The sequence below is a fragment of the Lactuca serriola genome, chromosome 9 (assembly GCF_051521515.1).
Source record: "Lactuca serriola cultivar US96UC23 chromosome 9, Lser_US96UC23_V15, whole genome shotgun sequence".
Taxonomy (NCBI): domain Eukaryota; kingdom Viridiplantae; phylum Streptophyta; class Magnoliopsida; order Asterales; family Asteraceae; genus Lactuca; species Lactuca serriola.
In genome coordinates this window covers 79,457,633-79,472,748 of record NC_136416.1, presented here as the reverse complement: position 1 = coordinate 79,472,748, position 15,116 = coordinate 79,457,633, and the positions used below count along the sequence as shown (strand labels likewise).

The window sequence follows — 15,116 nt, the reverse complement described above, 5'->3', positions numbered from 1 at the left end:
TTTTTATGGGCACCATTTGTTTTTTTACTGTTATTTCCATCACATCTCCATCAAATACTTATCAAGTTTTATCTTTATTTTGTTAAATCCAATTGAACCTATAACCTCGTTTTGGTAAAAGTGAGACATTACTTTGCTTGACAAAGTAAATTATTAAAAAGATGTCTCCCATATGATGATATTGACAACAAATCGCTTCCTACTTTGTTCCACCTTCTGAGCATAACAAAATATAATATGACAAACACATAAAATCCAATCTTCCATTATAAGAAAGAAAAAGTTTGTTGCAGCTAGTTAAAAACTAAAATAAAGACCTTGTCACTAATTTCAATGAAATGCACATTTAAACCCTACAAACACCATGTTCCACTTCCACTTCCATAAAAACAGACTTACACTGATTGATTGCTTGATTGATGGATACATACATGATCATGATCATGGGCGAGCTCTTTTGTTGGTGCAAGCAGGGCATTTATACTGCTTGATATGTTCAACTCTTGTTGGAGTTATCTTCACACACGAACCATGGAACCACTTCTCACAAATATCACAGCAAATCCAAAACTCATCAGATGCATAATTCTCACCACATGAACCACATAACATGTCCCCATGTTCCTTGTCATCTTCATCATCCAAACCTTCATCATCATCATCTTTTGGTGTTGACACTTTTGGAAACTTAGCAGGTGGTTCAGACCCTTTCGCCTTTTTTAACAACCAAAACAAATATACATGTCATGTAAAAATATAAAAATGGACTTTATTTCATTTGCTTTGTGATAGAAGCAGAAACGAATTGAAATACAGAAGTGAACATTAGAGTTTGACTTTGACTTGCTGCTGCTGTGGTTTGACACAATTGACTTCTCCTTCACTTGCTTCTTAGCTGCCCCTGACACAACTTCAAAGATTCAATCTGATTGGATTCATCTTCTCAATGGTCAAACTGGTACTCTTAAATCTTTTGAGAAACATACAAACTATAAGCCAAATTCATAGAAACCTCATCACAATTGTTTTGTCTCTGATCTATCTACAAATTTGACTCTACCAGCCCAATTAACAGGAAGAGTGACGATCGTAGGGAGAAAGCTTGAGTAGTGTTAGGTCGATGAAGTGATCATTCACATCACCATCAAACTCTAGATAACAACACGTAGGTGGATAGAAATTAGAGAGTGGTGGATGGAAATTAGAGAGCGGGTAAGATGCAGATAAGAATATCAGAGATGAACAAAGATATAGATTAAAACACAAATCGAGATGAAGGCGGTGGAACGTCAAAGAGGCGCACTGAAAGAGTCGAAATCGAAAAGAGAAAGAGGGAGAAAAACGTTTATTAGAAGAGGGTAAAAATGATGCCCTCGCTTTGAGATATAAGAAAAATAACGGAGTTGAAAGCATACCAGATGAAGATGGATTGGCCGACAGTGGCTATTCCTGCCCGCCGGCGAGGCCGTCACTAAGCAGCAGCAGCAGCGGCAACGACAAGCGTCAAGGATTTGTCTTGTTCTCCACATCCGTTTTTCCCAGGAAAGTACCGGGTGGAGGAGACGATTCATTAGGTTGAAGGTGGGTGGGGTGTGGCGCCGACTGTCTTAGCGGTGGTCATTTGGTGGTTTCACCGGAAGCTCAACGCACCGACGACAGTATCTGGGTACACCAGGGCCGAAGGCGGTGGCAACAGTAGCTAAGGCTAGGGTTTTCGTTCGTTTATGGTATATCCAAAAAGATGAAGCACCAGTTGGTGGGTTGCTGTCGGTATCGGAAGTCGGGAAAATGGTGGGGATAGCGGCGGTGGGCAGTAGCCTGTAAGAGCGACGACATGAATTTTTTTTGGGTGTAGAGAGAGAAGCGCAGAATTGAAAGGGAGGAAAAGATAAAGCTCACCCAATTTTTAATAAGGCGGTGTGAATGACCCAAATAAAGATAAGCCTTACCCAAATTTTAAGGCGGCATAAGTTTTTAAAACACAAAACGTATGTGGTCAAAGTAGGAAGGGAAAGAAAAAAAGGGGCACAAATGAGAAATGCTAAAGTTTCATGTTCACCGTCTTTTTCAGGATTAATAGTATATAGAATGTGTCGATATGAAGAAGATAATTATTTTAATCTGATTTCAATATATTTAATAAAATTTGTGTTAAAATTTTTAAATTACCATAAAATTGTATATTCATTGTCGAATATCATTTATGTACAAGTAAAACTGCAGAATGTACAAGTAGGCCAATTTCAGTATAACAAAGCCCATACCCAAATCCACAATAATCCCGTCGAATACACTCTGCCCCTATCTTCTCCTCCATTGCATCACCTTCTTAAACCCTCTTCAAGAACCCTAAATCAGTTTCTCTCAAGATTAAAGCAAATGGCTCTTTCGAAACCAGCTTTCTTAAATCACCTCAAACTGCTGGTGAGAACCCACCACCACCCGCTCCGCCCTGCTGTCATATCTCTCCGTCATCTATCATTTGCCACACCAGAAGACGCCGCCGCAGAACGTCGCCGCCGAAAACGTCGCCTCCGTATCGAGCCCCCTCTTAACGCTCTCCGCTCCAACACCCAATCGCAGCCTCGACCTACTCCGACCCCAAATCAAAACCCTAACGCCCCAAAAATCCCCGAACACGTCTCTGTTCTCACCGGCAAACGCCTCGAGCTCCATAACCGTATTCTCAAACTCATCCGCGAAAATGATTTACAAGAAGCCGTTCTCTTGACGCGTCACTCAGTCTACTCCAACTGCAAACCCACCATCTTCACATGTAACGCCGTCATGAACGCCTGTCTCCGGCAGTCTAAATACGCAGATCTCCTTAACCTTCACCGTTTCATCACGCAAGCAGCTATCGCGGCGAACATCGTCTCTTATAACCTCATCATCAACACCTATATGGATTGCCGGAAAATCGATACCGCTTTGGAACACTACAAGCAGTTAATCGATAATGCTCCTTTTGAACCCAACACAACGACATTCCGGATTATAGTAAAAGGGCTTGTTGACAACGATAAGCTGGAGAAGGCTTTGGAAATCAAAGACGACATGTTATCGAAAGGGTTTGAAGCCGATCCAACTGTTTATTATCATTTGATGACTGGGCAAGCAAAGAACGAGAACCCTGATGGCATCTTCAATCTGTACGAGGAATTGAAAGAGAAATTAGGTGGATTTGTTCATGATGGTGTTGTTTATGGTAGTGTCATGAAAGCGTATTTCTTGAAAGGAATGGAGAAGGAGGCTATGGAATGCTACGAAGAAGCTCTGCGTGAGGAATCAAAGATCAGGATGAGTGCAATGGCGTATAATTCCTTACTGGATGCCCTGTCTAAAAATGGAAAGTTTGATATCGCACTGAAACTGTTCGATAGAATGCTACAAGAGCACAACCCACCTATACTTCTCAGAGTCAATCTCGGTAGCTATAATCTAATGGTGGATGGCTACTGTGCAGAAAAAAGATTCGATGAAGCAATAAACACCTTCAATCAAATGGGGAAGACACGATGTCATCCAGACACTCTTTCATTCAACAATCTAATCGAGCAATTATGCAACAATGGAATGTTGGCTAAAGCAGAAGAACTCTACAACACTATGAACGAAAAACAGGTAACCCCAGATGAATACACTTTTGTTGTATTAATGGACACTTGTTTCCAAGAAAATCGCCCAGATGATGCAGCTGCATATTTCAAAACAATGATTGAATCCAAACTGAGGCCAAATCTAACAGTTTACAATCGGTTAATGGATGGGTTAGTAAAAGTTGGGAAAGTTAATGAGGCAAAATCTTTCTTTGATATGATGGTGCCTAAGCTAAAAATGGATGATGATAGCTACAAGTTTATAATGAAAGCTTTGTTTGACATCAAGAAACATGATGAAGCTCTTGAAATGATTGGTAGAATGTTGAGGGAGGAGCCTTTGGAGTTTTCTGATGAGTTGCAGGTTTTTGTAAGGGAAGAGTTAAAGAAAGAAGATAGGGAGGATGATTTGGTGAAGTTATTAGCGGATATTGAGAGAGAGAAAGCTGAGGTGGCAGCTAAAGAGGCTGAGGTGGCAGCTAAAGAGGCTGAGGAAACTGAGAAGGCGAAAGCTAGAATCACATCTGTGTACTCTAATTTCTTGCCACTTAAGTTGAAGGGTGATGATGGTGGTGAGAGGGTGGTGGATAGTGAGGTGAAGGCGGAGGAGGGGGAGGAGGAGGAGGATGATGTGTCTGGTGAGAAGGCAAGTGCATAAAGGTGTTTTTCTTTTTGTTCTTAGATTGAGTTATTATAAGGTTTTATGAAGTAGTGACTTTCTTTCTTCTTTAGTGACATTTTAGTTTATAAGATTAAATGAAATCATTGAAATAATATGATTATCTGCTTGTTATTGAGCTTTGAAAATGGCATATGATGTTTATAAGATTGCAAAATGACACATTGGATTAAGTTTGTAGAGCAAATAACAAAATGGTATTTTGCAACTTCTGCTTTACTTGAATTATTATATTGAAATGTTATTTGTACATAATTTTGATGATGAATTTGTTTAAACATTGCTTAGATAAAATTGTTCGTTTAGCATTAGTTTTCATGATAACTAAAATTGTTTTGACTTTTGAGTCTTATATCTTTTGTTTTAGTCCCATTAAGCCTTTGTAAAAATGACACCATATTCGTTTTTGTATATTCGTTAGAAATGTATCATAATATTATTAACACAAATATATCTAGATTTTCCAAGTTTTGAAAATTTCAAGGTACAAAATAGTTTTGAAATTAAGGTTATAATGGTAGATGATTTGTTTTTCCACCAGCAAAGCGACGTTGTCCTAGAAAAATCATATAAACTTTATGAAAATTTACTGGTTCGGAATTTTGTGGTTTATTTGACCCTTGTTGTCATTTGAGATACAAAACTTGTTTTCAGATTGTTAAAATATATATTGATTCATTTAAAATTAATCAATCATATTGAATGATGCAATTCAAAACATAATAAGAAGTGAATAATGTAGTCAGAATACGAGCTTTTTGCAGAGAGCATGTTGACTGAGGTACATATACCACATTTTCTACAAAACGGATTTCATCTACACTATTGGTCTCCAAGGATTCCAATTTTTTGAGATTGTCAAATGTCATTAGACTTTAACTTTATCTTGGTATAAATGGTGTAAAAGCTTGAGATAATGCAGTTATGGTAGAAAGCAAAGTGGTAACGAAACTTGACCTTTTGTTGTACTCTTATGTGTCTACTTGGTGGTTGTATTTATATTGTAAAAACTAATTTTTCCCTAACAATCTCCACATGATCGGAAACTGATCAAGAAAAATCAAGCTACTATGATAAAGTCTACAAAGCAGAGGTATATGTTTCCCTTCGAATCTTCTTTGATAGTCATACAAATTCACTAATGCAAGTTTATGAATGTTTCATTAATTAATCAATACCAAATGTAATCACATCAATCCGACTCTATGTGCAAGCTTCGAACCATGTATATCAACCAACTATCCCGCGGTGCTAAAAAATGGTATTCCAAGGATTATAGGAATTTGGCAATCTTCTTTCATGTCTAATACCACAAAATCAACCAGAAACACAGACTTACCTACTTTAACCAATACGTCTTCTAATATTCTCTTTAGATAAGTCACCAATCTATGGGCCAAATGTATCGCCATTTGAGTCGGTTTTGATTTGGTCAAGTTGAGTTTTGAATAGAAAGAACAAGGCATGAGATTTATACTTCCACCCGAATCGGCTAAAGCATGGCTAGTGGTTAGATTACCAAATTGACAAGGTAAATTCAAACTCTTTGGATCCCTCATCTTTGTCAGTATTTTCAACATAGCAACTAAACATTGTTTGCTTAACACAATACATGAAGCTTCCTTCAACTTCTTTTGATTGCCGAGCAAATCTTTCAAAAACTTGACATATTTTGGCATTTGAGCAACGACTTAGATAAACGGAATGTTGAAGTGTAGAGAGACTTTATGTGATCAAGGAATTTGCGATGCTCTTCCTTTTGCTTCTATTGTTGCTAACATTATGACAATGGAATCAGCGGTTTGTATGGTTTAACCACCGGAGACAAAATTAGTACACTCAAATCCATCGTGTTCTCCCATACGCAACACGTTTACAGAGCAACTTGTTCCTTTTCTTTTTCTTTTTCAGAATTTTGCACACTAGAATATTTATTTGTGGAAATAGAAACTAAAGGTTCGAGAATTTTACCATTTCAAGTCGTAACGGCCTTTGACATGTGATTTGGGATTCGTTTCCCTGCTACTTGGTAAAGTTCTTGTAAAACTCTATTGTAACACTTGAGATATTTGACCTACTTGATTTTTGATGTTTAAAATTGAAGGTTGTTATTTTCTAAGTGTGGTTTCTATTGTTGCCCTAATCTTTCTTACAATCTCTTACCTATCTCTATGTCTTTTGTTGGATGCTTCGGAAAATCGGGTCAACATGTCTTTCAAAGTTGGTTTCTTTTCTTGTACAACTTGTTCCAATTGAGGTTCTTTTTGGTAGAAAATTTGCCCTCATTGCCTATATTTCCTAGCCATCTCCTTGCAGTATTCATTATAAGGCTTCAAATTATTGTATCTATTGTTAGATGAGTAGCACACTTAAGGTCTCTTATTTCCATCTTCATATAAAGGAGAATATTTTGTAAGATGTGTACCACTACAGTTATCACACCCCACTTGAATAACATGAATAGTTTGATTGAAAATTTTCATATCTTTTCCCAACGCATCTAAATTTGGATTTAACGTTGTAAGGCCTTTAGTACTTTTGCCAATTGATCTTTTTTCGTATAGATGAATCTCATGAAGAATGACATTCATTAGAGTGTTGAGTTAGTTCCTCAATCAAAGTGTAACCATCAGCTAGGATCTTTTTGAGAATTGGTCCCTGAGAATCAACCATTTGATGAGTGCTCACATGTATCCTATTGTATAAACTTTGAATGATTTAGTGCACATTAAGATCATGTCGTGGCTAATTTTGAAACATCTCCTTGTAACTATCTCATGCATTATATAATGTCTCGTCTTCCAATTGCTGAATGTTTTGGATCCTCATCTTCATTTTGCCAATCTTTGATGGCAATCTGAATTGCTTTATGAATTTGGTCTTCAGTTGTTCCTATGTAGTGATTGTTCCATCATGTTCAACTTTTAATCAATATTTAGTAGTTCCTTGGAGTGTTCAGGAACACTCAAAGCATGATAACATCTTTAGTAACTCCAACAGTGTTGAAGTAGTCATCTATCTCTACTATCTTCTCCACATGTTGATGCGTGTCTTCATTATCTTTTCATGTGAAAATTTTTTCTCTCAAAAAGTGTAAAAACTAACCCTTTATCTCGAAGTGTGTTGTAGCTAGTATTATGGGATGAACAAGTTTGGGCCATATTCCTTGTAACACCTAGTTCCGGGTAAGCATTGCTTTCGATTTGTTAAATTAAATATTTAAGCATTTAAACCTTGGTCACGGCGTGAGCACTTGTGTGTCACCCTAAGCCACCACCACCTCCCTTCAACCTCCAAAAACCCTAATATCCCATAGTTAAACCTTGAGCTCCCGTTTTGGTGATTTTTAGCCAAGAAGAAGAAGAGAAAGAGTTTTGGTGCATCATCTCAACTTGCAAGCCTCACCATCATCTTTTCTTACACACTTTGGACATTTGTGAGTATCCAAGTTTGATGCTTTATGATCTTAAGAGCTTATATCTATGTTTCATGTGTTTTTCTTCATGTTTAGGCTAGTTGGAGTGGTGGGGTTCCAAAAACTTGCCAACTTTATGGATCACCAGAGTCCTTTTGTGGGTATAAGTGATGGATCTAATTTTTGATAGAGTTTTGAACTCTTACATGAGATCTTGACCATATTTGACACCATTTTTGACCTAGTTTGAGTTCAAGACATGCATGTCTATAAAGCAATGATTTTTCTGATCTTTTAGGAGTATGAAAGCCTTTTGGAAAGTATGGATGGGTGGGAAAAAGGATTAAGAGCTTAATACATTAGGTTGACCAGAGCGTTTCTCACGATGTGACACTTTGATCGTCACCTCATGACAAAGGCTGATCCACAACTATTTTATCTCCATTATGCTGCAACATAACCAAAGGGTGGTCACGATGTGGCGACCGGATGAATGGATTTTTGAGTGTTGACTTTGACTGGATCGTTGACTTTTTTGTCCAAGTTTGACCTTAGGTCAAACTTAGGATTTTAGGTTGTAGTTTAAGGAATTGTCCCTGTGTGCTATATAAATGACTTGTAGAGTTGGTTATTGGATCAGTGATCATTATTGTTATCTTCTAGACTAAATGGTGAGTTTTATCACTATATTTTGTACTCTAGTATGTGTCCTTGTGTGTAAGATGTTGGTATACTATAGTGATATGTTAGATTGATAGATCTATATGATTACCTGTAGTTGTTAGTTATTGTTTATCTGTTGTATATGCCGACGTAGTGCGGGTGGGTTGATGTAACGTCCGCATATTCGGGTCAGTCAGTTTAGAGGTAATAAGCATAAAAAAACAACTTTTTGATAGAAGATTATTTAGAATAAATAATCTTAACCAAGTTATAGTATATGGCAAAAGGGTTTCATACATATAAAGAACACTGAAATCTGAGTTATAACGAAGAAGTTATGACCCGTCGAAGTTTTACGGCTAAACCGACACGCACCGCGTAGCGTAAAAAATGATTTTTTGATAAATTACTTTTTAGCCTTAGAGATATAAACAAAACTCGTAGTAGACGTTAAACCAAAATCGTGCATATAGAGAACATCCAAATCTGACTTCGTATGAGGAAGTTATGATTTTTCTAAGATTTTGCATAGCAGGACACAACTTGGAAATCGAATTTTAGATCGATCGATTTTTAGCTGACAAAACCTAAATGAGAATTGAAGATCTCATTAATAAGAAGACAACGATATAAAGACAGACGAAAACGGATGTCGGATGACAAAGTTATGAATTTTTAACGGACTTTATCTGTCTTAGCCTATTAAAATATAACTTAAAAAATAAAGTCGAAATTAGCTGACTAGGTATAAACTAAAGTTGTAGATTACGCCTCCACCTATGCGTGGATATAAATAATGTCAAAAACGGAGCATGTACGCGAAAGTTACGAAATTAGAAGTTGAGAATAGGCTGATGCGAGGATTGACACGTGGCTGAATCCTGGACCTCGCTTTCTCTCCACGGATTTGCATGTGTAGTTGACATCTGGCCCTCATATGTGCAATATACCGACTATGCGCTGCGTACTCCGAGGCTACGCCCAGCGTAGTCCGAAGGGTCCAGCCTATAAATAGGTGCGGAGTTCTTTCATTTTGTTCACACCTTTCCCATTCTTTCTCTCTCAATTACTTCTCTTAACCCCTCCCATTCTCTAGCACTTCCCAAGTGTTAGAGGCGAGTCCCAGAGCCCCAGAAGGCTCCTAGAAGAAGAGCTTTCGGCTCAGAAGTTCTGCTCACGCAGAGCTCGGTTCTTCTCTAAAACCCTTGTAAGTGAGTTATGCTTACCCTACTTTAAGTATAGCTTATGTTTAAGTTCATTATTGTTATTATGAACCTATAAAAAATATATGCGCTAAGTATTATAAAATATAAAGTGTTATTATAATACCTTTTAATTGCTCGCGGTACGGGGAATTTGGTTTGAAGCGCTGCATAGGGTTATTGGATTTCAGAACAGCTTAAATGCCAAAATGGTCTTGCCCACTGGTGTTTCATGTTTGGCCCCTGTCTGTACATAGTAGTTGAAAAGTATTGTTTAACACTTATAAAGCAATATCGTTCGTAGACATTGAGTTAATTAGTCGCAATGAATATTAGACTAAGATTTAGTGATAATGATACTAGGTTTTGTCGAAGGAAAATAAAATTGTTAGAAGCGAAGCGCTGCCCGAGTTTGGAGTCATCACTTTAACAAGTGAGTGCATAGTTACTTTCATCTTACACATAGCTATGAAGTATTTAATATAAATTACATGCTATGTGTGCATATTATCTGTGTTCTTGATATGTATGCTGGATGAACAAAATATACACGTTTTACTTGATTTAAATTGTATATGTATTTTTATACCTATAAATATATTGGTTAAAGAAGGGTAGATGAAAGATGAAATGAGAGATGAAAGATAATATAGATGATGAGAATCCTTGAACCAAGCGATGGCCCAGTCATCTAGCAGAGTATAGATGACAACCACAGACTATTCTAGACAGTCCACTGGAATGCTAGCAGGATTGCAACCTGTAGGTGTTGTGAACGATATGTTCACCAAATGTACTCTAAAAAACCTTGGCAATAAATGACTTCGTGCCTGTTCGTTAGCACAATCTTGAGTAATAAATATTGAGGAATAAGGGAAGATACTTAAGAATAAAGAAGATAATGGGGATGGTTATTTGGGTTAATTGTTTGATGATGAAACACAATAACTATATTATTGTGGGTTGAAAATCCTATGTACTCACTAGGTTTCCCAACCCGACCCACTCAGATTATTTGTATCACATGTATTGATACGAAGACACACTATACTGAGAGATTAAAGGAGATGTAAATCATTAGTGTAAAGGAATGTAAGGTCTGTGTATGCTTATGTTTCTGTATTTACAATGACATCCTAAAGTTTTAATATAAACAAAATACATTTATTCGGAAATGCTTTGATAATATATTTATCATGTTTTCTGGGAACAAATTCCACAATATTATTCTTTAAGATGGATACTCTGATTTTTAAATAAGCATAAATAAAATTTCTAAAATGACCGTGAAATTGGGATGTCACAGTTGGTATCAGAGAATTAATTTAAGCGAACTAGGAATTTGTAGGAAATTTCTAAAGTTAAACTTAGAATGCTAAGCGATGATCATGAGGAGTGTGTCTAATATATTTTAGGTCGTACATCTGAATAGACACAAACACTAGATTATTTAAGGAAGATGCCAAAATTGCTTTTATATGCTAAATGATGATATCGTTTGATCGAATCTATGGTCTGTTGCAGACCGAATCTGGAAATTTTATGTGTTCAGATTTATAAACGTTTAATTACAGTATTAGAACTAGCATGTAACTTTTCGCAGTGATAAAGAGATTTATACGTGTATCATAAATAAAGCTTTTCCTATCTAAGTTCTCGTCACTGCACACTGAACATCTTATTTGGTGTATAGATCGACATGGTGAGAACTCGTAGTGGATTGGAAAGTGGTAACCCGCAACTTGAGCCATAAGTAATTGAGCGTGCACGAGAAGTAGCAATTGCACCCGAGCCAATCACGATGATAGGAGTACAAGCAATGATGCAAATGATGTTGGATCATCAGATAAAAGAGACAAGGCATTTACTTCAACAAAATAAGGACGAACCTACTGTGCCAGTACGCTAGGCACCTACTCTTGAGGAATCCATCTGGGTTGCCAAGTCTGTTGAAGAAATGATCAAAGGCAGAACCGCCAACAATGTTGAAGTTGGCAAGAAGAGGAAATTTGAGGGATCTTCAAGGTCCAATAAGAACAACATGTTCTCAAAGTATGGAGGAAGAGGAGGTAAAGAAAAATGGTGTGAGAAGTGTAAAAAGAAACACTTTGGAAAATATGACAGGAAGGTGACTTATTTCAAGTGTAGGAAGACTGGGCATTACACTAATGAGTGGACATTTAACAAGAGGGTGTGTTACGGATGTAATGAATAAGGGAATATTTCTAGGGACTGCCCGAAGAAAAATCAAGCAGCAAGAGCAAATGCGCCTCCAAAGCCAAAGGCAAGAGCATCCCAAATGATCCTCGACGAAGTAGGTGACTATGCAAGGGATCAGGAGTGAGGATCTATATATCCAATGATCAGGATATCAAGTAGCCATATAGATAGCATAATGTGGTGTAGCCTATTATAAGAGGCCTAGTTACGGTGAACTTGAACATCTATGTAATCGTTTCAAGAAATAATATAAACCTTGGTTATGTTATCTGATGTGTTAAGTTGCTATATGATTTTTCTTGTATGGTGACTTAGAGAACTGCGAGACAATACCTGGGACGAGTTTGAGTAGGTGTGAAAGGTATTAGAGGCCTATACTACCGGAAGCACATGACTCATGCTTGGATCATGGAATGTCACAAGGTTACCAAGGCGCTAGTAATTGATTTCGTATGATCATGTATGTCGTTACCACCGTTTTGGTAATGACTAAGAATATGATTATTATTCCGACCTTAGTGGTCATATCATATCGAGTCCGACTAATATATGTATTCTACATGGTTCAGAGAACCAAGTTTGATGTAGCATCTGACTTAAGCCAGAAGATTGAAGTGAAAGATAATCAAAACGATCAATAGAAGTATCGTAATCACCATGAAAGTAAGAAACTTGTATCTAGATATGTTACATGCTATAATGTGATTATATCACATTAGAATATGAAGAAAGGTATATTCCGTTCTGGAATTTGACTCTAAAAGACCTGAGTCTCAGTGTTGCATCATACGACGAGAGATCATTAGAACATGACCCATTGGCCTGTTATAATAATCAAAGTAAAGTATGTTTATGAAGGAGCAGGAGTCTCCAATAAGGATTGACATTGTGTCTTGAAGGTCACGATTGAAAGTCCAACGTGAGATAGAGAGCGGGTGCAAGATTGAGCACCGCCAACAGTCAAGAAGTCCAAGGGTTAGAAACTCGATAGAAAAGACATAAGAGTTACGATGATTGCCTAAGATGAAAGGATAACGAATGGAGTCATTATACAAGCCCTATTTTGTTGGTAATTCCGAGACATAATCATCCTAAGGAGGAGATAATTGTAACGCTCGTAGATTCGGGTTAGTTAGTTTAAAGGCAATAAGCATCAAAAAACGAATTTTTGATAGAAGATTATTTAGAATAAATAAACTTATCCAATTTATAGTATATGTCACAAGGGTTTCGTACATATAAAGAACAGTGAAATCCAACTTATAACGAAGAAGTTATGACCCGTCTAAATTTTACAGCTAAACCGGCACGACATCGCGTAACGTAAAAAGTGAATTTTTGATAAATTACTTTTTAGCCTTAGTGATCTAAGTGAAAGTCGTAGTAGAAATTAAACCGAAATCGTGAATATAGAGAACGTCCAAATTTGACTTCGTATGAGGAAGTTATAAATTTTCTAGGATTTTGCATAGCAATATACAGCCCGGTAAATTGAGTTTTAGATCGATTAACTTTTAGACGAAAAAACCAAAATGAGAATTGAATATCTCTTTAATAAGAAATAAACACACACTCTTGTTTCCGCAGTTATGAGTTTATTCTGGGATTGATACTCTGATGTTTTGGTTGTTTACATGTTGTGGATTTCAAATTTGGGTTTTCGATGTGAAATGGTTTAATTAAACAATGTTTAATTATTAACGTTTTCTAAGTCATGTTTTAAAAAAGAAAATTTTGGACGTGAAAATTGGGTCGTTACAAGTTGGTATCACAGCCCTGGTTTGAGGGATTCGGACTCACCTTCGGGGGTGTCTGAACTCAAATCGAGGGAGTAAAAGATTTTCCAAAAAAGAAATGTTTTCTAAGAATTAAGAAAAGGGTTTGAGAAAGAAAGAAGTGTGTGATGTGCGCAACCGGCCAAGCTCAAGTAAGTATTCCCCAAAGTACCCATACAAGCTTATGTTGTGTTTATCAGTTTGAGTAGAACATCATGCTAGAATAGGACTAAGGATCTAGTAGTGATGCCTTATGTGCCTGCTTTATGTGCTTCAGTGTATGAAAATTGCATGCTAGAATTGAGTAGACAGCAGTAGGATAGCCTGTTAGGTTATGCCTGATAGTATGAGTATTAGCTCTGTATGCTAGATCAGTTTTTCTCTATGAGAGTGGATTTGATTGAGATTGTTCGCTTAGTTCGAATGTTGCTTGATTTGTGCTTTGTGGGACTCTGAGTGGTGGGAGTTAGCCATTAGGTGAATACGTCACGTCACATGTGATCAGGGTTGAATAATCTTAGAGTGCTGGATTTGGCCCTATTGCGCAGCTCTTGTTTGAGTCTAACCATTGTAGGGACGAGTCTGTTACTTGAAGGATTATCCGAGCCTCACCCCATGTGATGGTATTCAGGTAATGGTTAACTGGCATTACTAGGAGGCCTTCAGCAGCTGAGGACCTGGTAGGGTGGAGCCTGAGATTTCCCAGGGTAAGCCTAGGATGAGTATAGCAGTGATCAGCAGTAGTGGAAGGAATCTGGTGGAGTCGAGGCAGTCCTTGAAGAAGGTACGGATAGATGTGGAAGGTAGTATGGGCCCATACTACTGAAAGCAGATGATCCATACTCGAACTATGACAACCGTCAATTTTTGGTCAAGTCAAAGTCAACTAAAGTCAACAAGTCAAACCGGTCAACTCAATTTACCGTGAGTATTAGAGTTTACGTTATGTAATTTCTAAACAACTCTCTATTCTAATGAGAAATCATAAATTGAAAAGTGCGTACATCTAGATCTCCTTAACCTAAAACTGTGGTACGTGGCGAGCCAAACCGATAAAACAATGTTGCATACTCATCGGGAGTATGCAAGATCCTTAAACAAGGCTTAACGGGGCTTACGGACCCTGCATTGCGAAGCCGAACACTCAAAAAGGTCACCAATGAAACCTCTCTCAATCGTGTTCACTCCATCTCTTCTTATCAGAAATCTCTCCCAAATCTCTCTAAGTATGTGAAATCTCTCCCAAATCTCTCTTTGTATGAGAAATCTCTCCAAGAATGTCAAATCTCTCCCAAATCTCTCTAAGTATGTGAAATCTCTCCCAAATCTCTCTCTGAATGAGAAATCTCTCCAAGAATGTCAAATCTCTCCCAAATCTCTCTAAGTATGTGAAATCTCTCCCAAATCTCTCCTTGTATGAGAAATCTCTCCAAAAATGTCAAATCTCTCCTAAATATCTCTAAGTATGTGAAATCTCTCCCAAATCTCTCTCTGAATGAGAAATCTCTCCAAGAATGTCAAATCTCTCCCAAATCTCTCTAAGAATGTGAAATCTCTCCCAAA

General features: G+C 37.3%; 1 protein-coding gene and 1 long non-coding RNA gene across 2 annotated transcripts; one reads left to right on the top strand and one right to left on the bottom strand.

Annotated features, from left to right (window-relative positions):
• Nucleotides 1-238: 238 nt before the first annotated feature.
• On the bottom strand, nucleotides 239-2,000 carry LOC145074592 (uncharacterized). Its single transcript, XR_013691925.1, has 2 exons — nucleotides 1,416-2,000; nucleotides 239-1,302 (listed from the first exon to the last, which is right to left on the bottom strand). It is a non-coding gene; the product is annotated as an uncharacterized LOC145074592 (long non-coding RNA).
• A 262-nt stretch (nucleotides 2,001-2,262) lies between these two features.
• On the top strand, nucleotides 2,263-4,451 carry EMB1796 (Pentatricopeptide repeat (PPR) superfamily protein). The gene has a single exon (XM_079019590.1). It carries the CDS (start codon nucleotides 2,380-2,382, stop codon nucleotides 4,255-4,257), a length of 1,878 nt encoding a protein of 625 aa, XP_078875716.1. The 5' UTR covers nucleotides 2,263-2,379; the 3' UTR covers nucleotides 4,258-4,451.
• The last annotated feature ends 10,665 nt before the right edge of the window (nucleotides 4,452-15,116 follow it).

Bases quoted from the DNA above. Each gene is read 5' to 3' on its own strand.
- EMB1796 (XM_079019590.1), top strand. From the start codon at position 2,380: ATGGCTCTTTCGAAACCAGCTTTCTTAAATCACCTCAAACTGCTGGTG.